Source organism: Carcharodon carcharias, chromosome 10, assembly GCF_017639515.1.
Source record: "Carcharodon carcharias isolate sCarCar2 chromosome 10, sCarCar2.pri, whole genome shotgun sequence".
NCBI classification, from domain to species: domain Eukaryota; kingdom Metazoa; phylum Chordata; class Chondrichthyes; order Lamniformes; family Lamnidae; genus Carcharodon; species Carcharodon carcharias.
Window position 1 is genome coordinate 87,122,975 of NC_054476.1, and position 26,781 is coordinate 87,149,755.

The 26,781-nt window shown below is 51.3% G+C and overlaps 1 protein-coding gene across 1 annotated transcript in view; it reads left to right on the forward strand.

The window, feature by feature from the left end:
* The first annotated feature begins 7,282 nt into the window (after window positions 1–7,282).
* Window positions 7,283–26,781, forward strand: part of LOC121283449 (protein FAM180A) — a 315,896-nt gene continuing 296,397 nt past the window's right edge. The window contains exon 1 of the mRNA XM_041198029.1: window positions 7,283–7,455. Within this exon, the coding sequence (XP_041053963.1) occupies window positions 7,359–7,455 (97 nt within the window). The 5' untranslated portion in view covers window positions 7,283–7,358. The remainder of the gene's footprint in view (window positions 7,456–26,781) is intronic.

Here is a 26,781-nt window from a genome sequence, read left to right on the forward strand (position 1 = left end):
TGTGATCTTCCTTAACAGCATTCTTCGTAAAGGTATATTACACATTAGATAAAACCACAATTACCACAATATGTAATATCTATGAGACCATTAGCACCAGAGCAGGGACTGTCTACCTGAAATAGGTATAATGTAGGCAGACCACTCTGTCAAAATCAGTGTGTGAGGCTGAATTAACACCAACACTCTTATTTTAGAGATCAGTGTTCTAGTGAACACTATCTTAACCTTATTTGTTCAGTAGCAGGATATACCCCCCATTCGACCAGTACTATTTAAAGGGATCATTAAATACTTACAGGCTTATTGCGGATTCATTTCTGCTTACTGTTTCTATAATTATTTGGTGATTGAGTTAACAGGGAATGTATGGCATGTGTTGTAGGACTATTGAGATTCTGCACTAACCACTTTCTCCCGGTCTTGGCTGCGGTAGAAAGTACACTCCTTGGACTATAGCAGACTGGGAGAATGAGAAGAGGTGACAGAAAGTAGGACAAGCTGCTGGAAGATGGAGCAGGAGGAGGGGAGATTTGCTCTCAGCAGGAGGCAATGAAGGAGGAAGTGAGGAGAGAACCATCAACAGCCCCTTTCTTCCCGGGCTGTGAGTGATCAACTCATCTGACTGTGATACCAGTAAACACGACCCCAATTCCCCTTGCCCCAACAGCCCCACACCTTACCCTCCCTCTGAGAGCTACCACCACAATGTTCACTGAGTTGCAATTCAAAAGTAAAAGCCAGCATGAAATAAACAAAGTGATACTGTGTACAAATATGAACTAATCTCTTTGTGCATTCCCTTCAATGTGTCTTTGCCTGTCCTATTGCTCCTACTCTGTGTTATCGCAGTGACTGCATATGATGCTGACTTTTAATGATGGAGATTGCAGTTGGCCTTGCAGGATGAGCTCGAGCACCCACACTAGGGTAAAGCTCCTCAGCAAGGGTGGCAGCAGGCTGAGCCGGCTGACTAGCAGCACGTGGAGCAGCGAGTGTGGGAGGACAAATGCTGCCATCCAGAGTGAGGACAAGAAGTTGGTGTTCCATGGAGCCACTGCTGATCCCTTAGGTCAGCACCTCAGCTATCCTGATGATGCATTGGAGGACAGATGGCTGGACAGCTGTGAGAGCCTGCACGTTTGTTAGAGCATTGTAATGCACAGCCATGATGGCAGCTGTCTGAGCCTCTTCTTCAGCGAGGGACATGTGCAGCTGAATACACTTACACATGATGGTGAAGAATGGTACTTGTCAGCTGAGGCCATAGCCAGCAGAGTGGCTGAAACCATTGCTGCTATCCTCATACCCAACCCTCTAGCTCCCAGCACAGAAGCAAACACAGGAATTCAGAGTTTCTGCTTGTGCTGAAGCTGAGACATCGGCTATCAGCCACAACATCATGGCTGGGCCAACAAGTGTTCTCATGGAGTTGGCCACCACTACCACACTGGAAAGGATGGGCTCCACATTCTGTGTAAATGTTGGTGCTGGACTCGTCCATGCTCCTTGACAGTCCAGGAACGTTTCTGTCAGCTCTGTCAAGGCCTTGTGGACTCCATTGTGCATTGTCCACCAGTCCCAACCTGCCCTATCAAAGTCCTCATCTGGGTCAGCAGCAGTGATCTCACCCTCAGGGGATGTGGCATCTAATCCCCTTGCCCTGGTTGCAGGTTGTTTGTAGCCAGTGTTTCAGTGCATCTTGAAGCAATCCTCCAAAGCACACATAGGGGAGAATTTTACCCATGTCGGGCGGGCTGAGCGGGCACAGGTGGGAGTGGACCCGATCGCCACCAGCGATCAGGTCCATGCCACCATTTTACATTGGCAGGCCAATTTTACATTGGCAGGTTCCTGAGGATAGCGGGAGTGGGCGGGCGGCAGCAGGAGTGCACTGACCGCCGGGTCCAATGGCGACCCAGCGGCCTGTTCAAATAGAGTGCAGGCTGCCTTGCAAAGGCTGATCACAATGGCAGGTAGAAGGCCTCACCAGAGGGCTTCTGGAGAACAGGCCTGTCCAGAGGGTAGGGAAGTGGAGCTGGCGAAGCTGGAGGGTAGGGCAGCGGGGCAGGCCAGGCCGGAGGGTAGGCCAGTGGAGCAGTCTTTTGGATGAGCACCTAGCTGCCCTCCAGGAGGAGGTGGCAGCACGGTGGGAGGTCCTGCATCCAAGAGACAGGAGGCGGAGGCCCCCCCACCTGACCAAATGTGCCTGGGAAGAGGTGGCCAAGAGTGTGAGCTCCCATGATGTGGTGCGACGCATGTGGGTCCAGTGCCGCAAGGGATTCAATGGCCTGCTGTGCTCGGGAAGGGTGAGTACCATGTTGGCTGAGGTCACAATGCAGGCGTTACCCCCCAAGGTGCCCCCCCCACCCCCCAGCACTTCAGTTACAGCACTGAATCCTTTATGGCATATTTACCTCGCTGAGTGGGCCAGCAGATATTGCCTATGCCTAGTTCACCCTGAGGGGGTAGTGCTGAGATGGGCTGTGCACCAACAGCATGTGTGACACTGACACACAGATAATAGAATTGGGGGCAAACTCAAGGGGGCAAAGCATGTCAAAGTTAGGATGCTAACATGCTGGGAAGGGAGCTTCGAGGTGGCAGGGCACCAATCCATCTGTTGACCTTTGCGTTCCACATGCTTGAGCCTTCTTGCTTTGCAAGGTTAGACTGTGCGCTGCCAAATGTGATGGAGGCAGCATTTGGACAGTGGGGGATTCAGCCTTGACTTCTTTGTGTGTGTGCAGCAGCTGCAGGGTGATGGAGCACTAGAGCCCTGTAATGTCCCACTCTGGTTGGTTTTGGCAGGGATGCGATGGGAATCCAGGTACAGGCTGGACTAATCAATGCTCTTCTCCCCTTTTCAGGAGAAGAGTGCACACAATTCCACCGGGCGGATGCTGACTGATAGATCACCAGGCCCAGTTGGCCATTCGAGCAGCAGACCATGGATCTGGAGAGGTGCCAAGTGCCCACGTCCACTGGTGGTGGTGAGGCTGGGGTGCCATGGGGCGGTATGTTTGCGAGCACTGAGATCACCATGTGTGTCCCAGCAGCCATAGCACTGCTGAATGCTCAGTGATTGAAGTTTGCAACATGGATTGATCATTGATTATGGAAAGATGAGCGCATTGTGATTCGGGGGACAGGCATGTACATTGACATTGTCTCCAATTTAACTAATCAAATATCCTTGTTCTTCCTTTCAGCATCACTGGAGCAGGGCCAGGAGGGTGAGGCAGAGGAGCCACCTCTCACACCTGAGGGCCCTGAACATTTTAACTACCAGCTTCACACCATCTCCGCCAGGCAGGGGCCAGCACAGATACTAGCACCTTGGTGGGAATTAGATCATCGGCTAGTGTCCCAGGGCACGCGGTGAGGGCTGCTGGGGACTAGGTACTTGCTCGATTTGTTGCTGATGATGGGCCTCTGGAGTCGTCCATGAGGCAGCAAATGCTGTAAGTGCAGCAGGGTATGCAGGAGGATCTGGCGGAGATACATGAGGCTATGTGTGGCATGGTGCCCGTACTGGAGGAGTCCACGCGGAGCATCACCAATGCAATGAGCCTCATGGCCGAGCGCCATTCTTCCTCCATGCAGAGACTGGCGACTCTCGTGGAGAGGCTCCTCCAGGAGACAAATCAAGGCTTCCTCGGGATGCGCTCTGATCTGCAAACCCTCACATTGGCATTGACCTCAGCTGGTCAGTGCCAGTGTTGGAGATGGTTTAGGCACCAAGTTTCCCAGCTCAGTGCCCATCCATCAATGGTGAACAGGGAGGTCTGAAATGACCTCACGTCAATGCAGCAGCTGCCTGTTGTCTCTGTGGGATCCTCTCAGGGCGCTCCAGAGGAGGACAGCAGCTCCTCCACCCCTCTGCCAGTGAGCGTGGCATCCGATGAGGCTGCGGCGATGGGGGAGATGCTAGCTGTGAAACTGACTGCTTCCTCCCAGGCTCCACAGACCAGAGGACAGCTGCCAAGGTCATCGAGGCCAACAGGACAGCACAGTGAGCAGGCTGTCTCAGATGCTACTGCCAGCGATGGGGGAGCACCTAGACGTAGCACCCAGAAAAGTAAACTTACGGCACCTTAGGCACACCACGAGTCTCTCACTGGTGGTTTTATGTTGCCCCGCTATTTGTTCATGACCACTTGATGTGATGTGCATCACCTTTGTAATATTTTTCCTGAACTTCATTTTGTTCAATCATTAAATTTTGATATGTAAGCATGGCTCAGGGTGAGTTCTTATTTCTGCAGGTGGACGGGAACCCATGATGTTATGAGGGAGTTGTTTGACATTGAGCTTTATTGACAAGGGCCTTGTTAATGTTACTATCCAGGCTGATTTTGCACTCAGGTATTGAGTATGGAGCCTGCAACCCTGGCGTGTGTTGGAGGTCCATCTGTGGTGGGCTAGCTGAAGGTTCATTGGGTTAATGCTTCCCGGTTGTCCCTGCCTCCCTGGAGTATGCCCGGGTCAGCATCTACTGTGCGTGCTCATCCTTAGATTCACTACTGGACTCATCATGTGCAGCCAGAGCATCTGCATCCACATCTTCGTCCACTGCGTCGCCCCTTTCCAGAGCAAGATTGTGGAGAGCGCAGCATGCAACTACTATCAGTGACACACGATCTGGGGGGTACTGGCGTGCACCCCCTGAATGGTCCAGGCATCGGAAGTGCATCTTGAGAAGACCGATTGTTCTCTCCACCACAGCCCTTGTGGTGCTGTGGCTCCTATTGTACCGCTGCTCAGCCTCTGTTCATCATGATCCACCTTCTGAGGGGATAGTCCTTGTCACCCAGCAGCCATCCATCCTGCTGGGCTGGAGCACTGAAGAGCCCCGGCACCTGGGAGTGTCTGAGGATGTGGGCATCGTGGGAGCTGCCTGGGTACCTTGCACATATGTGTAGAATCAGCATCCTGTGATCACACACTATCTGCATGTTCATGGAGTGGAAGCCCTTCCTGTTGACGAAGGCACCGGGCTCACCTGCTGGCACCTTGATGGCCACATGTGTACAGTCTATAGCACCCTGGATGCAGGGGAAGCCAGCAATGGCCGTGAAGCCTCTGGCTCGTTGTGTCTGACTTTCCTGGCAGCAGCAGAAGTGGATGAAGGTCTGTCACCTGCTTGACATAAGTGTGGACAGCTGATTGGGAGACACTGCAAAGATCACCCACTGAGCCCTGGAAAGAGCCAGAGGCGTAGAAGTTGAGGGCAGCTGTGACCTTTAGAGCCACTGGCCACCCACACAGTTTGCGGAGATCTCAGGGCCTATCATCTGACAGATGGAGGTGAATGTCTCCCTTGAGAGGCGGAGCCTCCTTCGGCACTGCACCTGAGACATATTGAAGAATCTGCTTCACTGCCTGTATACCCTGGCAGCAGGATTGTGGCATCTTCTGTGGCCCCTTCTGCTTTGGACATCCTTTTGGCCCTATGCCCCTAGTGCCTGCACCTCTCTTCCCACAGGTGGCTCCCCTGGCCTCCTCCCCCTTCTGGACCTCCCTTCCTCCTCAGAGGAGGTGCCCCCAGTGGAGAACACAACTCTCATTCCCAGGCTAAGGGAAGGCTTCCTGAAACCTTCAGGCCCCAGAAACGATCTTTACTGTAGAGTCCTGACCTGAAGGATGTTACTCCTGTCCAAGCAGCTGGTATGAGTTTTGAAGTATTCCTGCTCACACAGGCAAGTAGTAGTAACTTTCACAATTTAATATCTAACAGTTACCTCTCGCGACCCCACTCATCCCTCTGATCCCGCCCGTGGATGAGGTTTATACAAATGTCCCCTAACCGCCTCCCAGTTGTGCCCGTGCGATGATCTGAAGATCGCACAGGCCCTGAAAAATAGCAGACAATTGCCGCCTCAAGGGCCTTAAGAACCTGATTAATTAATGGCAGGCGCTCATTCGAAAACATCGCGCACCCATTCACCTAAATACCGTGTTGGCGTGTGGGACGCTCACACAACGTCACCATGTGTCGTTTTACACGTCGGCGTGCTGGGCTAGACCCCACACGCCAATGAGAAAATTCTGGCCATAGTGTCAGTACCTGAGCTGATGGCTGTGAATATAAGATTGAGTGACAGAGTTCCTTTATCAGGAATCTTCTCTTACCCTCCCACCTGTGCCTTTTTACTTCACCATGCAGGGATACTGTGCTCAGCCCTATGTTAACCCTTTAGGCACCAGATCCTTCCACTGCAATTGTAACAGCTAGTTTGAAATCTAGCCTACCCACGCAGAGCACTTCTGAATCAGGTTTATTAGCTGCCCACTTTGTCAACTCATTTGATTTGTGGTTCGCTGAGCAGGGGTTGAAGACGATGGTGCAGTTCTTGGGATATGACATTTGAAGACGCATTCACTGACCTTGACCACTCCCATGAGGCCATTGAACTGTCCTTGGGGTTTAAGTCCTGGCATTGAGCTCCATGGCTATCTGCTGCCACTGCCTTCTCAGGATTTTTGAGGAAGGGTCTCTTGGTACCTTGTGGATAGAGCACATCTCTCCTCTTCTGCTCCTTCTAGACCACGGCTTCTAGCGCAACTTTGGGAAATCTTGGAGTTTACTATCTGCCATATTTTGCCAGTATTATGTCTTCTTCCACATCAGAATGAGCTTCAGAATCACTTCCAGCAACTGCTCCAGCCACAATGCAGCTCCCCTTTAAGAGGTGCAGGTTGCCTTTAAGCAACTTGCCTTTAACTGGCACAAGTATCTCAAAATTTTGTGCCTCCTGCTGAGGCTTGCAGCCACTCAACAACGTGGTTAGCACTGGCTGCACACTGCAAACACGTTAATCAGCAGGCAGCATAAAATTGTGTGCTGGGTACATCAGAACCAACAGGTACGGCTTAATCCCACCTTGTGCCCGACTTCCGGGAATTTAGCCCCAAAATGTCTGAAGAAATGATTGTTGTTGTTTGTAACTCTGAACAGAATGTCATGTGGGTGCAAACCCTATATCTGTAAATAAATTCACCTTCATCTCTTTCTTTTAACAATGGCACACTGTGGTAAATAAAAGTAGCTTCTAAATAGATTACTCTTTGTATTATATGACATCTCTTGTCCACTGCTGTTAATATTACGCAGCTGCCAAGAGGTGTGGAGGATTGATCCTGTTTTCAGTGCAGCTGTATAAAAAATGCTGAGAGGCACAAGGGCCTGGGACTTGCCAGAGCCTCATCTTGAATTCCAATCACAGTTTGTTGCTGCCAAACTGTGTGTGATTTCAGAGAGTAGGAATGTGTCAGTGTGTGTGTGGACAGAGAAGAGGAACAGTGAAGGATCAGAGTGCTGCAGGGGTACAAGCTTCAGCTCAGTGTGACTTCAGATGATGAGGATGGCAGTGAGAGTGAGTTGTTCCCAGATGATCTGTCTCTCGTTCACTGTGGGTCTCTGCACTGCACACAGTCTGAAGAAAGATGCAGGTGAGTATGTGGATACTCTGCAATGAGATTTTTATCCTATTACTGTCCACACCTATAGTCCCCTCTCCCTTTCCCTCCCTTTTCAGTCTTATTCCTTTTGAAAGTTTCCTCCTGCGGGCTCTGTTCCATTCTTCCTCACTTAGTTTCCCTTCTGTCACAATGGGATGACTGCCAGTCCCTAGGCTCAGGGAATTCCCAACACCACACTCCAACTGGTTGCTGGAAGTAGAAGAGAAGCAGCTCAGGATGGTGGGAACTTTACTACACTTGTGCTCCAACACAGCTCAGATTGGAGAATCAAAGGATCACAAAGAGCCCTCATCCCAAATACTGCCCAACTTTAATGAAACATTCCACAATTGAATTGGGATGAAGGAACTGTGTCCCTAGGAAGTGCTTCAGCCTGTCTCGATTTCCAGAGCTGGGCTTTAGTTACTGTGTGGGTAAAGTTCACATGGTTCCCAATGAATCTCGCATTGCGTCAGTTAATAAACACTGGACCCTGCACGCCCACAACTGCAGACACAACTGTGCACATAGTGGGTAAAATTTTCCCAGCTGGATGGAGGCAGATTCCAGTGCGTGTGAGCCCTGTCCAATTAACAGATTGCGTCTCGGAGCCATGTCCAATTAACAGGCTGCATCTGGGAGCCATGTCCAATTAACAGGCTGCATCTAGGAACCCTGTCCAATTAACAGGCTGCGCCTGGGAGCCGATCCAATTAACCGGCTGCGCCTGTGAGTCCTGTCCAATAACAGGCTGTACCTGGGAGCCCTGTCCAATAACAGGCTGCTTTTGGGAGCACTGTCCAATTAACAGGCTTCATCAGGGCACCCTACCCAATTAATAGGCTGCATCTGGGAACGCTGTCCAATAAACAGGCTGCTCCTGGGAGTCCTTTTCAATAACAGGCTGTAGATTGGAGCCCTGTCCAATAACAGGCTGTGTGGGAGCCCTGTACAATAAACAGGCTCCGTCAGTGAACCCTGTTCAATTAACAGGCTGCATCAGGGAACCCTGTCCAATTAACAGGCTGCGTCAAGGAACCCTGTCCAATTAAATGGCTGCATCGGGGAACCCTGTCCAATTAACAGGCTACAACTGGGAGCCCTGTGCAATTAACAGGCTGGGTCTGGGAGCCCGTTCCAATGAACAGGCTGTGTCTGGGAGCCCTGTCCAATTAAAAAGCTGTGTCTGGGAGGCCTGTCCAATTAACAGGCTGCATCTGGGATCCCTGTCCAATTAAGAGACTGCACCTGGGAGCACTATACAATAACAGGCTGTGTCTGGGAGCCCTGTCCAATTAACAGGCTGTGTCTGGGAGCTCTGTCCAATAGTAGACTGCATCTGGGAGCAATGTCCAATTAAAAGGCTGTCTCTGGGAGACCAGCACAATTAACAGGCTGAGTCTGGGAGCACTGCCCAATTAACAGGCTGTATCTGGAAAATCTGTCCAATAACAGGTTGGGTCTGGGAGCCCTGTCCAATTAACAGGCTTTGCCTGGGACCCTGCCCACTTAACAGACTGCGCCTGGGAGCCCTGTTCCATTAACACGCTGTGTTTGGGAGCCCGGTCCAATTAAGAGGCTGTGTCTGGGAGGTCTGTCCAATTAGCAGGCTGCAACTGGGAGCCCTGTCCAATAACAGGCTGGGTCTGGGAGCCCTGTCCAATGAACAGGCTGTGACTGGGAGCCCTGTCCAATAACAGACTGTGTCCGGGAGCTCTGTACAATTAACAGGTTTTGTCTGGGCACCCTGGCCAGTTAACAGGCTTTGTCTGGGTGCCCTGTCCAATAGCAGGCTGGGTCTGGCAGCTCTGTACAATAATAGGCAGTGTCTGGGACCTTGTGGAATTAAAAGTCTGCGCCTGAGAGCCCTGTTGAATTAACAGGTTGCGCTTGCGAACCCTGTCCAATTAACAGGCTGCGCCTGGGAGTCCTGTCCAATAACAGGCTGTCATTGGGAGCCCTGTCTAATTATCAGGCTGTGCATGTGAGCACTGTACACTTAACAGGCTGTATCTGGAAAATCTGTCCAATTAACAGGTTTCACCTGGGAACCCTGCCCACTTAACAGGCTGCGCCTGGGAGCCCTGTTCCATTAACACGCTGTGTTTGGGAACACGGTCCAATTAAGAGGCTGTGCCTGGGAGGCCAGTCCAATTAGCAGGCTGCAACTGGGAGCCCTGTCCAATAACAGGCTGGGTATGGGAGCCCTGTCCAAGTAACAGGCAGCGACTGGGAGCCCTGTCCAATAACAGGCTGGGTCTGGGAGCCCTGTCCAATTAATAGGCTGTGACTGGGAGCTCTGTCCAATAACAGACTGAGTCCGGGAGCTCTGTACAATTAAAATGCTTTCTCTAGGAGTGCTGCTCAATTAAAGGCTGGGTTCAGGAGACCCACCCAATTAACAGGCTGTGTCTCGGAGCCCTGTCCAATTAACAGGCTGTGCCTAGGAGCCCTCTCCAATTAACAGGCTGTCTCTGGGACCCCTGTCCAATTAACAAGCTGCGCGTGGGAGACCTATGAACAGGCTATGTCTGAGACCCCTGTCCAATTAACAGGTTTTGTCTGGGTACCATGACTAGTTAACAGGCTTTGTCTGGGTGCCCTGTCCAATAGCAGGCTGGGTCTGGTAGCTCTGTACAATAATAGGCAGTGTCTGGGACCTTGTCGAATTAAAAGACTGTGTCTGGGAGCCCTGTCCAATTAACAAGCTGCGCTTGCGAACCCTGTCCAATTAACAGGCTGCGCCTGGAAGTCCTGTCCAATAAAGGCTCTCATTGGGAGCCCTGTCCAATAACAGGCTGTTTCTGGGAACCCTGTCCAATAAACAGGCTCCGTCAGCGAACCCTATCTAATTAGCATGCTGCGTCAAGGAACACTGTCCAATAAAAAGGCTGCATCAGGGAACCCTGTCCAATTAACTGGCTGCGTCTGGGAACCCTGTCCAGTTAACAGTTTGAGCCTGGGAGCCCCGTCCAATTAACAGGCCGTATCTGTGAGACCTGTATATTTGACAGGCTGTGTCTGGGAGCACTGAACAATTAACAGGCTGTGTCAGCGAACACTGTCCAATAAACAGGCTGCACCTGGGAGCCCTGTCCAATAACAGGCTGTGTCTGTGTACCCTGTCCAATAACAAGCTGTGCCTGAGAGCCCTGTTCAATTAACAAGCTGAGACTGGGAGCCCTGTCCAGTTACAGGCTGGTTCTGTGAGCCCTGTCCAATTAACAGGCTGTGTCTGGGAGCCCTGTCCAATAACAGACTGCATCTGGGAGCTTTGTCCAATTAAAAGGCTGACTATGGGAGCCCAGCCCTTTTAACAGGTTGCACCTGGGGTCCCTGTCAAATTAACGGGTTGCACTTAGAAGCCCTGTCCAATAACAGGCTGTGTCTGTGAGCCCTGTCCAATAACAGGCTGCACTTGGGAGACCCTGTCCAATAACAAGCTGTGCCTGAGAGCCCTGTTCTGTGTCTGTATCCGGGAACCCTGTCAAATTTACAGGCTGCATCAGGGAACACAGCCCAATTAGCAAGCTGCATCTGGGAGCCCTCTCCAAGTAACAAGTTGCACCTGGGTGCCCTGTCCAATTAACAGGCTGCTCCTGGCAGCACTGTCCAATAACAGGCTGTGCCTGGGAGCATTGTCCAATAACAGGACGTGTTTGGGAGTCCTGTCCAATTAACAGTCTGCATCTGTGAGTCCTGTACATTTGAAAGGCTGTGTCTGGGAGCCCTTACCATTAACAGGCTGTGTCTGGATGCCCTGTCCAATAACAGACTGTGTCTGGGAGCCCTGTACGATCACAGGCTGTGCCTGGGAACACTGTCCAATTGATTACCTGTATCTGGGAGCCCTGTACAATTAACAGGCTGTGTCTGGTAGCCCTGCCCAATTAACAACATGTGTCTGGGAGCCCTGTCCAATTAACAGGCTGCATCTAGGAGCCCTGTATACTTAACAGGCTGTGTCTTGGTGCCCTGTCTAATAACAGAATGTGTCTGGGAGCCCTGTCCAAACACAGGCTGTGTCTGGGAGCCTGTTCAATTAAATGGCTGCATCTGGCAACCATGTCCAATTAACAGGCTGTGCCTGGGAGCCCTGTCCAATTAACAGACAGCACCTGGGAGCCCTGTCCAATAACAGGCTTTGTCTGGGAGCCCTGTCCATATAACTGTCTGTGTCCGGGATCCCTGTCAAAGTTACAGGTTGCATCAGGGAACACTGTCCAATTAACAGGCTGATCAGGGAACCCAGTCCAATTAACAAGCTGCATCTGGGAGCCTTGTCCAACTAACAGGTTGCGCCTGGGAGCCCTGCCCACGTAACAGGCTGCACCTGGAGCCCTGTTCCATTAACACACTGTGTTTGGAAGCCCGGTCCAATTAAGAGGCTGTGTCTGGGAGGCCTGTCCAATTAGCAGGCTGGGTCTGGGAGCCCTGTCCAATTAGCAGGCTGCAACTGGGAGACCTGTCCAATAACAGGCTGCGACTGGGAACCCTGTCCAATTAATAGGCTGTGTCTGGGAGCCCTATCCAATAACAGACTGCATCCGGGAGCTCTGTTCAATTAAAAGGCTTTCTCTGGGAGCGCTGCCCAATTAAAGGCTGGGTTCGGGAGACCTACCCAATTAACAGGCTGTGTCTGGAAGCCCTGTATAATTAACAGGCTGTGTCTGGTAGCCCTGTCCAATAACAGAATGTGTCTGGGAGCCCTGTCCAATTAACAGGCTGCATCTGGGAGCCCCGTACAAATAACAGGCTGTGTCTTGGTGCCCTGTCTAATAACAGAATGTGTCTGGGAGCCCTGTCCAATAACAGTCTGCGTCTGGGAGCCCTGTCCAAACGCAGGCTGTGTCTGGGAGCCCTGTCTAACTAAAAGGCTGGTGGCTGGGAGCCCTGTTCAATTAATTGGCTGCATCTGGCAACAATGTCCAATTAACAGGCTGTGCCTGGGAGCCCTGTCCAATTAACAGACAGCACCTGGGAGCCCTGTCCAATAACAGGCGTTGCCTGGGAGCCCTGTCCAAATAACAATCGGTGTCCGCAACCCTGTCAAATTTACAGGCTGCGCCAGGGAACACTGTCCAATTAACAGGCTGATCAGGGAACCCAGTCCAATTAACAAGCTGCATCTGGGAGCGCTGTCCAACTAACAGGTTGCGCCTGGGAGCCCTGTCCAATTAACAGGCGGCACCTAGTAGCACTGTCCAATAACAGGCTGTGCCTGGGAGCATTGTCCAATAACAGGATGTGTTTGGGAGTCCTGTCCAATTAACAGTCTGAGTCTGGGAGCCCTGCACAATTAGCTGAATGCATCTGGGAGCCCTGCTCAATCAAAAGGCTGTCTCTGGGAGCCCTGCCCAATTGACAGGCTGCGTCTGTGAGTCCTGTACATTTGAAAGGCTGTCTCTGGGAGCCCTGACCAATTACCAGGTTGCGTCTGTGAGCCTGTACATTTGAAAGGCTGTGTCTCGGAGCCGTGTACCATTAACAGGCTATGTCTGGGTGCCCTGTCCAATAACAGACTGTGTCTGGGAGCCCTGTCCATTTAACAGGCTGTGCTTGGGAGCCCTGTCTAATTAACAGGCTGTGTCTGGGAGCCCCGTCCAATTAACAGGCTGTGCCTGGGAGCCCCGTCCAATTAACAGGCTGTGCCTACGAACACTCTCCAATTAATTGGCTGCGCCCGTGGGTCCTGTCCAATAGCAGCCTGTATCTGAGAGCCCTGTCCAATAACAGGCGGCGTTTTTGAGCACTGTCAAATTAACAGGCTGCATCTAAGCACCCTGTCCAACTAACAGGCTGCGCCTGTGAGCCCTGTCCAATTAATAAGCTGCATCTGGGAACACGGTCAATTAAACAGGCTGTGTCTGAGAGACCAGTCCAAGTAACAAGCTGCATCTTGGGGCACTGTCCAACTGACAGGCTGAGTCTGGGAGCCCTGTCCAATTAACAGGCTGTGTCTGGGAGCCCTGTCCAATTAACAGGCTGTGTCTGGCAGCCCTGTCAAATTAATAGGATGCATCTGGGGGCCCTGCCTAATTAACAGGCTGTGTCTGGGAGACCTGTCCAAGTAACAAGCTGCGACTGGGGGCACTGTCCAATTGACAGGCTAAGTTTGGGAGCCTTGTCCAATTAACAGGCTGTGTCTTGGAGCCTTGGCCAATAACAGGCTGCATGTGGTAGCTCTGTCCAATTAATAGAACGCTTCTGGGAGCATTGTCCAATTAATAGAACGCTTCTGGGAGCCCTTCCAATCACAGGCTGTGCCTGGGAACACTGTCCAATTAGCAGCCTATATCTGAGAGCCCTGTCCAATAACAGGCGGTGTTTTTGAGCACTGTCAAATTAACAGGCTGCATCTAAGAACCCTGTCCAACTAACAGGCTGCGCCTGTGAGCCCTGTCCAATTACTAAGCTGCATCTGGGAACTCTGACCAATTAACAGGCTGCGCCTGGGCGCCCTGTCGAATAACAGGCTTTGTCTGGGAGCCCTGTCCAATTAACAGGCCGCGTCTGGGAGCCCAGTCCAATAACAGGCTGCACCTGGGATTCCCTGTCCAATAACAGGCAGTGTCTGGGTACCCCGTCCAATAACAGGCTGAATCTGTGATCCCTAACCAATAACAGACAGTGCCTGGGAGCCCTGCCTGATCACAGGCTGTGCCTGGGAACATTCTCCAATTAACAGCCTGTATCAGGGAGCCCTGTCCAATAACAGGCTGTGTCTGGAAAAACTCAGCAGGTCTGGCAGCATCGGCGGAGAAGAAAAGAGTTGACGTTTCGAGTCCTCATGACCCTTCGACAGAACTTGAGTTCGAGTCCAGGAAAGAGCTGAAATATAAGCTGGTTTAAGGTGTGTGTGTGGGGGGCGGAGAGATAGAGAGACAGAGAGGTGGAGGGGGTTGGTGTGGTTGTAGGGACAAACAAGCAGTGATAGAAGCAGATCATCAAAAGATGTCAACCAAAATAGTACAATAGAACACATAGGTGTTAAAGTTAAAGTTGGTGATATTATCTAAACGAATGTGCTAATTAAGAATGGATGGTAGGGCACTCAAGGTATAGCTTTAGTGGGTTTTTTTTTTAATTTTTTTTTTTATTTTTTTTATATAATGGAAATAGGTGGGAAAAGGAAAATCTTTATAATTTATTGGGAAAAGAAAAAAGAGGAAGGGGGAAACAGAAAGGGGGTGGGGATGGGGGAGGGAGCTCACGACCTAAAGTTGTTGAATTCAATATTCAGTCCGGAAGGCTGTAAAGTCCCTAGTCGGAAGATGAGGTGTTGTTCCTCCAGTTTGCAACACCTCATCTTCCGACTAGGGACTTTACAGCCTTCCGGACTGAATATTGAATTCAACAACTTTAGGTCGTGAGCTCCCTCCCCCATCCCCACCCCCTTTCTGTTTCCCCCTTCCTCTTTTTTCTTTTCCCAATAAATTATAAAGATTTTCCTTTTCCCACCTATTTCCATTATATAAAAAAAAAATAAAAAAAAAAATTAAAAAAAAAAACCCACTAAAGCTATACCTTGAGTGCCCTACCATCCATTCTTAATTAGCACATTCGTTTAGATAATATCACCAATTTTAACTTTAACACCTATGTGTTCTATTGTACTATTGTGGTTGACATCTTTTGATGATCTGCTTCTATCACTGCTTGTTTGTCCCTACAACCACACCAACCCCCTCCACCTCTCTGTCTCTCTATCTCTCCGCCCCCCACACACACACCTTAAACCAGCTTATATTTCAGCTCTTTCCTGGACTCGAACTCAAGTTCTGTCGAAGGGTCATGAGGACTCGAAACGTCAACTCTTTTCTTCTCCGCCGATGCTGCCAGACCTGCTGAGTTTTTCCAGGTAATTCTGTTTTTGTTTTGGATTTCCAGCATCCGCAGTTTTTTTGTTTTTATAACAGGCTGTGTCTGGTAGCCCTGCCCAATTAACAACATGTGTCTGGAAGCCCTGTCCAATTAACAGGCTGCGTCTGGGAGCCTTGTATAATTAACAGGCTGTGTCTTGGTGCCCTGTCCAAAACAGTCTGCATCTGTTAGCACTATCCAATCACAGTCTGTGTCTGGGAGCCCTGTCAATTTAAAAGGTTGTGACTGGGAGCCCTGTTCAATTAATTGGCTGCAACTGGGAACACTATCCATTTAACAGACTGCGCCTCGGCGCCAGGTGCATTTAACAGACAGCACCTGGGAGCCTTGTCCAGTTAATAGGCTGTGTCTGGGAGCCCTGTCCAATTAACAGGCTGCTTCTGGCAGCACTGTCCAATAACAGGCTGTGCCTGGGATCATTGTCCAATAACAGGACTTGTTTGGGAGTCCTGTCCAATTAATGGTCTGCGTCTGGGAGCCCTGCACAATTAATAGGCTATGTCTGGGTGCCCTGTCCAATAACAGACTGTGTCTGGGAGCCCTGTCTAATTAACAGGCTGTGCCTGGAGGCCCTGTCCAATTAACAGGCTGTGCCTGGAGGCCCTGTCCAATTAACAGGCTGTATCTGGGAGCCCCATCCAATTACCAGGATTTGTCTGGGAGCCCTGTCCAATTACCAGGCTTTGTCTAAGTGCCCCCTTCAATAATAGGTTGTGTCTGCGAGCCCTGTCCAATTAACAGGCTACGCCTGCGAACACTGTCCAATTAACAGGCTGTGCCTGGGAGTCCTGTCCATTTAATAGGCTGCATCTGGAAATGCTGTCCAATTATCCCGCTGCGCCTGTGAGTCCTGTCCAATAGCAGCCTGTATCTGAGGGCCCTGTCCAATAACAGGTGGCGTTATGAGCACTGTCCAATTAACAGACAGCACCTGGGAGCCCTGTCAAATAACAGGCTTTGTCTGGGAGCCCTGTCCAAATAACAGTCTGCGTCCAGGAATCCTGTCAAATTTACAGGCTGCGTCAGGGAATACTGTCCAATTAACAGGCTGCATCAGGGAACCCAGCCCAATTAACAAGCTGCATCTGGGAGCCCTGTCCAAGTAACAGGTTGCACCTGGGAGCCCTGTCTAATTAACAGGCTGCTCCTAGCAGCACTGTCCAATAACAGGCTGTGCCTGGGAGCATTTTCCAATAACAGGACGTGTTTGGGAGCCGTGTCCAATTAACAAGCTGCGTCAAGGCACCCTGTCCAATCAAATGGCTGCATCTGGGAACTCTGTCCAACTAACAGGCCGTCTCTGGGAGCCCTGTACAATTAACAGGCTGGGTCTTGGAGCCCGGTCCAATGAACAGGCTGTGTCTGGGAGACCTGTCCAATTAAAAAGCTGTGTCTGGGATCCCTGTCCAATTAACAGGTTGCACGTGGGAGCCCTGTTCAATTAAGAGGCTGCGCGTGGGAGCACTATACAATAACAGGCTGTGTCTGGGAGCCCTGTCCAATTAACAGGCTGTGTCTGTGAGCACTGTCCAATAGCAGACTGCATCTGGGAGATAGGTCCATTTAAAAGGCTGTCTCTGGGAGACCAGCACAGTTAACAGGCTGAGTCTGGAAAATCTGTCCAATTAAAAGACTGCGCCTGGGAGCCCTGTCCAATTAATAGGCTTTGCCTGGGACCCTGCCCACTTAACAGGCTGCGCCTGAGAGCCCTGTTCCATTAACACTCTGTGTTTGGCAGCCCGGTCCAATTAAGAGGCTGTGTCTGGGAGGTCTGTCCAATTAGCAAGCTGCAACTGGGAGCCCTGTCCAATAACAGGCTGGGTCTGGTAGCCCTGTCCAATGAACAGGCTGCGACTGGGAGCCCTGTTCCATTAACATGCTGTGTTTGGCAGCCCGGTCCAATTAAGAGGCTGTGTCTGGAAGGTCTGTCCAATTAGCAGGCTGCAACTGGGAGCCCTGTCCAATAACAGGCTGGGTCTGGTAGCCCTGTCCAATTAACAGGCTGCGACTGGAAGCCCTGTCCAATAACAGGCTGGGTCTGGGAGCCCTGTCCAATTAATAGGCTGTGTCTGGGAGCCCTGTCCAATAACAGACTGTGTCCGGGAGCTCTGTACAATTACAAGGCTTTCTCTAGGAGTGCTGCCCAATTAAAGGCTGGGTTCGGGAGACGGCTCAATTAACAGGCTGTGTCTCAGAGCCCTGTCCAATTAATAAGCTGTCTCTGGGAGCCCTGTCCAATTAACAAGCTGCGCGTGGGATACCTGTCCTATGTTTGAGATCCCTGTCCAATTAACAGGTTTTGTCTGGGCACCCTGACCAGTTAACAGGCTTTGTCTGGGTGCCCTGTCCAATAGCAGGCTGGGTCTGGCATCTCTGTACAATAATAGGCAGTGTCTGGGAGCCCTGTCGAATTAAAAGGCTGTTTTTGGGAGCCCTGTCCAATTAACAGGCTGCGCCTGAGAGCCCTGTCCAATTAACAGGTTGCGCTTGTGTACCCTGTCTAATTAACAGGCTGCGCCTGGGAGTCCTGTCCAATAACAGGCTGTCATTGGGAGCCCTGTCCAATAACAGGCTGTTTCTGGGAGTCCGGTCCAATAAACAGGCTCCTTCAGTGAACCCTGTCTAATTAGCAGGCTGCATCAAGGAACACTGTCCAATGAAAACGCTGCGTCAGGGAACCCTGTCTAATTAACTAGCTGTGTCTGGGAGCCCCGTCCAATTAACAGGCTGAATCTGCAAGACCTGTATGTTTGACAGGTTGTGTCTGGGAGCACTGAACAATTAATAGGCTGTGTCAGCGAACCCTGTCCAATAAACAGGCTGCATCTGGGACCCCTGACCAATTAACAGGCTGTGTCTGGGAGCTCTGTCCGATCACAGGCTGCATCTGGGATCACTGTCCCATTTAGCAGGTTGCACCTGGGGTCCCTGTCAAATTAACAGGCTGCACCTGGAATCTCTGACCAATAACAGGCTGTGTCTGGGAGCCCTGTCCAATTAACATGCCGCGTCTGTGAGCCCTGTCCAATAACAGGCTGCACCTGGGAGACCTTGTCCAATAACAGGCTGTGTCTGGGTCCCCTGTCCAATAACAGGCTGTGCCTGAGAGCCCTGATCAATTAACAGGCTGAGACTGGGAGCCCTGTCCAATTAACATGCTGCGTCTGTGAGCCCTGTCCAATTAACAGGCTGCACCTGGGAGACCTTGTCCAATAACAGACTGTGTCTGGGTACCCTGTCCAATAACAGGCTGTGCCTGAGAGCCCTGATCAATTAACAGCTGAGACTGGGAGCCCTGTCCAATTACTGGTTGGGTCTGTGAGCCCTGTCCAATAACAGGCTGCACGTTGGAGACCCTGTCCAATAACAGGCTGTGCCTGAGAGCCCTGTTCAATTAATAGGCTGAGACTGGGAGCCCAGTCCAATTACAGACTGCATCTGGGAGTTCTGTCCAATTAAATTGCTGTCTATGGGAGCCCAGCCCTTTTAACAGGTTGCACCTGGGGTCCCTGTCAAACTAATGAGCTGCACCTAGAAGCCCTGTCCAATAAAAGGCTGTGTCTGTGAGCCCTGTCCAATAACAGGCTGCACCTGTGAGACCCTGTCCAATAACAGGCTGTGCCTGAGAGCCCTGTTCTGTATCTGTGACTGGGAACCCTGTCAAATTTACAGGCTGCAAAAGGGAACCCAGCCCAATTAACAAGCTGCATCTGGGAGCCCTGTCAAGTAACAGGTTGCACCTGGGAGCCCTGTCCAATTAACAGGCTGCTCCTGGCAGCACTGTCCAATAACAGGCTGTGCCTGGGAGCATTGTCCAATAACAGGACGTGTTTGGGAGTCCTGTCCAATTAGCTGACTGCATCTGGGAGCCCTGCTCAATCAAAAGGCTGTCTCTGGGAGCCCTGCTCAATTAACAGGCTACATCTGTGAGTCCTGTACATTTGAAAGGCTGTGTCTGGGAGCCCTGTACCATTAACAGGCTATGTCTTGGTGCCCTGTCCAATAACAGTCTGCGTCTGTTAGCACTATCTAATCACAGTCTGTATCTGTGAGCCCTGTCCAATTAACAGGCTGTGCCTGGGAGCCCTGTCCAGTTAACAGACAGCACCTGGGAGCTCTATCCAATAACAGGCTTTGTCTGGGAGCCCTGTCCAAATAACTGTCTGTGTCCGGGAACCCTGTCAAATTTACAGGCTGCGTCAGGGAACACTGTCTAATTAACAGGCTGATCAGGGAACCCAGTCCAATTAACAAGCTGCATCTGGGAGCCCTGTCCAAGTAACAGGGACAGGGATCCCAGATGCAACCTGTTAATTGGACAGGGCTCCCAGACAAAGCTGGGATTAATAGCAGCCAATTAATAGGCTGCAATTGGAAGCCCTGTGCAATAACAGGCTGTGTCTGGGAGCCCTGTCCAATTAACAGGCCGCGTCTGTGAGCCCTGTCCAATAACAGGCTGCACCTGGGAAACCCTGTCCAATAACAGGGTGTGTCTGGGTACCCTGTCCAATAACAGGCTGTGTCTGTGAGTCTTGTCCAATTAACAGGCTGTGTCTGGGAGCCCTGTCCAATTAAAGGGCTGTCTATGGGAGCCCTGCCCATTTAACAGGCTGAGTCTGGGAGCCCTAACCAATAACAGACAGTGCCTGGGAGCCCTGTCTGATCATAGGTTGTGCCTAGGAGCACTGTCCAATTAACAGCCTGTATCTGGGAGCCCTGTCCAATAACAGGCTGTGTCTGGTAGCCCTGCCCAATTAACAACATGTGTCTGGGAGCCCTGTCCAATTAACAGGCTGTGTCTTGGTGCCCTGTCCAATAACAGACAGCACCTGGGAGCTCTATCCAATAACAGGCTTTGTCTGGGAGCCCTGTCAATTTAAAAGGCTGTGTCTGGGAGCCCTGTTCAATTAATTGGCTGCATCTGGGAACACTGTCCAACAACGGCTTGCGCCTGGGAGCCAGGTCCATTTAACAAACAGCACCTGGGAGCCCTGTCCAACTAACAGGCTGCTCCTGCCAGCACTGTCCAATAACAGGCTGTGCCTGGGAGCATTGTCCAATAACAGGACGTATTTGGGAGTCCTGTCCAATTAACGGTCTGCGTCTGCGAGCCCTGCACAATTAGTTGACTGCATCTGGGAGTCCTGCTCAATCAAAAGGCTGTCTCTGGGAGCTCTGCCCAATTAATAGGCTGTGTCTGTGAGTCCTGTACATTTGAAAGGCTGTGTCTGGGAGCCCGGTACAATTAACAGGCTATGTCCAGGTGCCCTGTCCAATAACAGACTGTGTCTGGGAGTCCTGTCCATTTAACAGGCTGTGCCTGGGAGCCCTGTCTAATTAACAGACTGTGTCTGGGAGCCCTGTCTAATTAACAGGCTCTGCCTAAAGGCCTTGTCCAATTAACCGGCTGTGTCTGGGAGCCCCGTCCAATTACCAGGATTTGTCTGGGAGCCCTGTCTATTTAACAGGCTTTGTCTAAGTGCCCTCTTCAATAATAGGTTGTGTCTGGGAGCCCTGTCTAATTAACAGGCTGTGCCTGGGAGCCCTGTCCATTTGACAGGCTACGACTGCGAACACTGTCCAATTAACAGGATTTGTCTGGGAGCCCTGTCCAATTAAGAGGCTCTGTCTAAGTGCCCTCATCAATAACAGGCAATGTCTGCGAGCCCTGTCCAATTAACAGGCTGCGCCTGGGAGTCCTGTCCAATTAATAGGCTGCATCTGGGAGACCTGGGAATACTGTCCAATTTTCCGGCTGCGCCTGTGAGTCCTGTCCAATAGCAGCCTGTATCTGAGAGCCCTGTCCAATAACGGGTGGCGTTTTGAGCACTGTCCAATTAAGAGACAGCACCTGGGAGCCCTGTCCAATAACAGGCTTTGTCTGGTAGCCCTGTCCAAATAACAATCTGCGTCCGGGAACCCTGTCAAATTTACAGGTTGCGTCAGGGAACCCAGCCCAATTAACAAGCTGCATCTGGGAGCCCTGTCCAAGTAACAGGTTGCACCTGGGAGCTCTGTCCAATTAGCAGGCTGCAACTGGGAGCCCTGTCCAATAGCAGGCTGGGTCTGGGAGCCCTGTCCAATTAATAGACTGTGTCTGGGAGCCCTGTCCAATAACAGACTGTGTCCTGGAGCTCTGTACAATTATATGGCTTTCTCTTGGAGCGCTGCACAATTAAAGGCTGGGTTCGGGAGACCTGCCCAATTAACAGGCTGTGCCTAGGAGCCCTGTCCAATTAATAGGCTGTCTCTGGGAGCCCTGTCCAATTAACAAGCTGTGCGTGGGAGACCTGTCCTATGAACAGGCTGTGTTTGAGACTCCTGTCCAATTAACAGGTGTTGTCTGGGCACCCTGACCAGTTAACAGGCTTTGTCTGGGTTCCCTGTCCAATAGCAGGAAGGGTCTGGCAGCTCTGTACAATAATAGGCAGTGTCTGGGAGCCCTGTCGAATTAAAAGGCTGTGTCTGGGAGCCCTGTCCAATTAAAAGGCTGCGCCTGGGAGCCCTGTCCAATTAACAGGTTGCACTTGCGAACCCTGTCCAATTAACAAGCTGCGCCTGGGAGTCCTGTCCAATAACAGGCTGTCATTGGGAGCGCTGTCCAATAATAGGCTGTTTCTGGGAGCTCTGTCCAATAAACAGGCTCCGTCAGTGAACCCTGTCTAATTAGCAGGCTGTGCATGTGAGCACTGTACAGTTAACAGGCTGTATCTGGAAAATCTGTCCAATTAAAATGCTGCGCCTGGGAGCCCTGTTCCATTAACACGCTGTGTTTGGGAGCCCGGTCCAATTAAGAGGCTGTGTCTTGGAGGCCTGACCAATTAGCAGGCTGCAACTGGGAGCCCTGTCCAATAACAGGCTGGGTCTGGGAGCCCTGTCCAATTAGCAGGCTGCAACTGGGAGCCCTGTCCAATAACAGGCTGGGTCTGGGAGCCCTGTCCAATTAATAGGCTGTGTCTGGGAGCCGTGTCCAATAACAGACTGCGTCCGGGTGCTCTGTACAATTAAAAGGCTTTCTCTGGGAGCGCTGCCCAATTAAAGGCTGGGTTTGGGAGACCTACCCAATTAATAGGCTGTGCCTAGGAGCCCTGTCCAATTAACAGGCTGTCTCTGGGAGCCCTGTCCAATTAACAAGCTGCGCGTGGGAGACCTATGAACAGGCTGTGTCTGAGACCCCTGACCAATTAACAGGTTTTGTCTGGGTAGCCTGACCAGTTAACAGGCTTTGTCTGGGTGCCCTATCTAATAGCAGGCTGGGTATGGTAGCTCTGTACAATAATAGGCAGTGTCTGGGACCTTGTCGAATTAAAAGGCCGTGTCTGGGAGCCCTGTCCAATTAACAGGCCGCGCTTGTGAACCCTGTCCAATTAACAGGCTGCGCCTGGAAGTCCTGTCCAATAACAGGCTGTCATTGGGAGTCCTGTCCAATAACAGGCTTTCATTGGGAGCCCTGTCCAATAACAGGCTGTTTCTGGGAGTCCTGTCCAATAAACAGGCTCCGTCAGTGAACCCTATCTAATTAGCAAGCTGAGTCAAGGAACACTGTCCAATGAAAACGTTGCGTCAGGGAACCCTGTCCAATTAATTGGCTATGTCTGGGAACCCTGTCCAATTAACAGTTCGAGCCTGGGAGCCCTGTTCAATTACCAGGCTGCATCTGGGAGCCCTGTCTGATCACAGGCTGCATCTGAAATCCCTGTCCCATTGAGCAGGTTGCCCCTGGGGTCCCTGTTCAATTAACAGGCTGCACCTGGAATCCCTGTCCAATAACAGGCTGCACCTGGGAGACCCTGTCCAATAACAGGCTGTGTCTGGGTACCCTGTCCAATAACGGGCTGTGCCTGAGAGCCCTGTTCAATTAACAGGCTGAGACTGGGAGCCCTGTCCAATTACAGGCTGGGTCTGTGAGCCCAGTCCAATTAACAGGCTGTGTCTGGGAGCCCTGTCCAATTAACAGGCTGCGTCTGTGAGCCCTGTCCAATAACAGGCTGCACCTGGGAGACCCTGTCCAATAACAGGCTGTGATTGGGTACCCTGTCCAATAACAGGCTGTGCCTGAGAGCCCTGTTCAATTAATAGCCTGAGACTGGGAGCCCTGTCCAATTACAGGCTGGGTCTGTGAGCCCTGTCCAATTAACAGGCTGTGTCTGGGAGCCCTGTCCAATAACAGACTGCATCTGGGAGCTCTGTCCAATTAAAAGGCTGTCTATGGGAGCCCAGCCCTTTTAACAGGTTGCACATGGGGTCCCTGTCAAATTAATGGGCTGCACTTAGAAGCCCTGTCCAATAACAGGCTGTACCTGGGAGACCCTTTCCAATAACAAGCTGTGCCTGAGAGCCCTGTACTGTGTCTGTGTCCGGGAACCCTGTCAAATTTACAGGCTGCATCAGGGAACCCAGCCCAATTAACAAGCTGCATCTGGGAGCCCTGTCCAAGTAACAGGTTTCACCTGGGAGCCCTGTCCAATTAACAGTTTGAGCCTGGGAGCCCCGTTCAATTAACAGGCTGCATCTGTGAGACCTGTATATTTGACAGGCTGTGTCTGGGAGCACTGAACAATTAACAGGCTGTGTCAGCGAACTCTGTCCAATAAACAGGCTGTGTCTGGGAGCCCTGTCCAATTAACAGGCTGCATCTGAAATCCCTGTCCCATTTAGCAGGTTGCACTGGAGTCCCTGTCAAATTAACAGGCTGCACCTGGAATCCCTGTCCAATAACAGGTTGCACCTGGGAGACCCTGTCCAATAACAGGCTGTGTCTGGGTACCCTGTCCATTAACAGGCTGTGCTTGAGAGCCCTGTTCAATTGACAGGCTGAGACTGGGAGCCCTGTCCAATTACAGGCTGGGTCTGAGAGCCCTGTTCAATTAACAGGCTGAGACTGGGAGCACTGAACAATTACAGGCTGGGTCTGAGAGCCCTGTTCAATTAACAGGCTGAGACTGGGAGCCCTGTCCAATTACAGGCTGCGCCTGGGAGCCCTGTCCAATAACAGGCTGTAATTGGGACGCCTGTCCAATGACAGGCTGTGTCTGGGAGCCCTGTCCAATTAACAGGCTGTGCCTGGGAACCCTGTCCAATTAACAGGCTGTGCCTGCGAACATTGTCCAATTAATAGGCTGCGCCTGGGAGTCCTGTCCAATTAATAGGCTGCATCTGGGAATGCTGTCCAATTATCCAGCTGCGCCTAGGAGCCCTGTCCAATAGCAGCCTGTATCTGAGAGCCCTGTCCAATAACAAGCAGCGTTTTTGAGCACTGTCATATTAACAGGCTGCATCTAAGAACCCTGTCCAACTAACAGGCAGTGCCTGTGAGCCTTGTCCAATTAATAAGCTGCATCTGGGTATGATGTCCAATTAACAGACTTCACCTGGCAGCCCTGTCCAATAACAGGCTGTAATTGGGAGCCCTGTCCAATGACAAGATGTGTCTGGGAGCCCTTTCCAATTAACAGTCTGTGTCTGGTAGCCCTGTCCAATTAATAGGATGCATCTGGGAGCCCTGCCTAATTAACAGGTTGTATCTGGGAGACCAGTCCAAGTAACATGCTGCGTCTGGGTCACTGTCCAATTGACAGGCTGAGTCTGGGAGACCTGTTCAATTATCCGGCTGTGCCTGGGAACCCTTTCCAATTAATAGGCTACGTCTGGGAGCCCTGTCGAATAACAGACTTTGTCTGTGAGCCCTGTCCAATTAACAGGTTGCCTCTGGGATCTCTGCCCATTGAACAGGTTGTACCTTGGGACCCTGTCAAATTAATAGGCTGCACCTGGAAGCCCTGTCCAATAACAGGCTGTGTCAGTGAGCCCTGTCCAACTAACAGGCCGCGTCTGTGAGCCTAGTCCAATAAAAGGCTGTACCTGGGAGACCCTGTCCAATAAGAGGCTGCGTCTGGGTACCCTGTCCAATAACAGGCTGTGCCTGGGAGACCTGTCCAATTAACAGGCTGAGACTGGGAGCCCTGTCCAATTAACATGCTGTGTCTGGGAGCCCTGTCTAAATAACAAGCTGTGTCTGGGGGCCATGTCCAATAACAGGCTGCGCCTGGGAGCCCGGTCCACTCACATGCTGTGCCTGGGAACACTGTACAATTAGCAGCCTTTATCTGAGAGCCCTGTCCAATAAGAGGCGGCGTTTTTGAGCACTGTCAAATTAACAGGCTGCATCTAAGAACCCTATCCAACTAACAGGCTGCGCCTGTGAGCCCTGTCCAATTACTAAGCTGCATCTGGGAAATCTGTCCAATTAACAGACTGCGCCTGGGCACCCTTTCGAAAAACAGGCTTTGTCTGGGAGCCCTGTCCAATAACAGGCTGCACCTGGGATTCCCTGTCCAATAACAGGCGGTGTCTGGGTAACCTGTCCAATAAAGGCTGGGTCTGTGAGCCCTGTCCAATTAACAGGCTGTGTCTGGGAGCCCTGTCCAATTAACAGGCCGCATCTGTGAGCCCAGTCCAATAACAGGCTGCACTTGGGAGACCCTGTCCAATAACAAGCTGTGTCTGGGTACCCTGTCCAATAACAGGCTGGGTCTGTGAGCTCTGTCCAATTAACAGGCTGTGTCTGGGAGCCCTGTCCAATAACAGACTGTGTCTGGCAGCTCTGTCCAATAACAGACTGTGTCTGGCAGCTCTGTCCAATTAAAGGGCGGTCTATGGGAGCCCAGCCCATTTAACAGGCTGAGTCGGGAGCCCTCACCAAGAACAGACTGTGCCTGGGAGCCCTGTCCGATCACAGGTTGTGCGTGGGAACACTGTCCAATTAACAGCCTGTATCTGGGAGCCCTGTCCAATAACAGGCTGTGTCTAGTAGCCCTGCCCAATTAACAATATGTGTCTGGGAGCCCTGTCCAATTAACAGGCTGCGTCTGGGAGCCTTGTATAATTAACAGGCTGTGTCTTGGTGCCCTGTCCAATAACAGTCTGCGTCTGTTGGCACTATCCAATCACAGTCTGTGTCTGGGAGCCCTGTCAATTTAAAAGGCTGTGTCTGGGAACCCTGTTCAGTTAATTGGTTGCATCTGGGAGCCCTGTCCAATTAATAGGCTGCGTCTGGGAGCCATGTCCAATTAACAGGCTGCTCCTGGCAGCACTGTCCAATAATAGGCTGTGCCTGGGATCATTGTCCAATAACAGGACATATTTGGGAGTCCTGTCCAATTAACAGTGTGAGTCTGGGAGCAATGCACAATTAGCTGACTATGTCTGGGAGTCATACTCAATCAAAAGGCTGTCTCTGGGAGCTCTGCCCATTTAATAGGCTGCATCTGTGAGTCCTGTACATTTGAAAGGCTGTGTCTGGGAGCCCTGTCCATTTAACAGGCTGTGCCTGGGAGCCCTGTCTAATTAACAGGCTGTGCCTGGAGGCCCTGTCCAATTAACAGGCTGTGTCTGGGAGCCCTGTCCAATTACTAGGATATGTCTGGGAGCCCT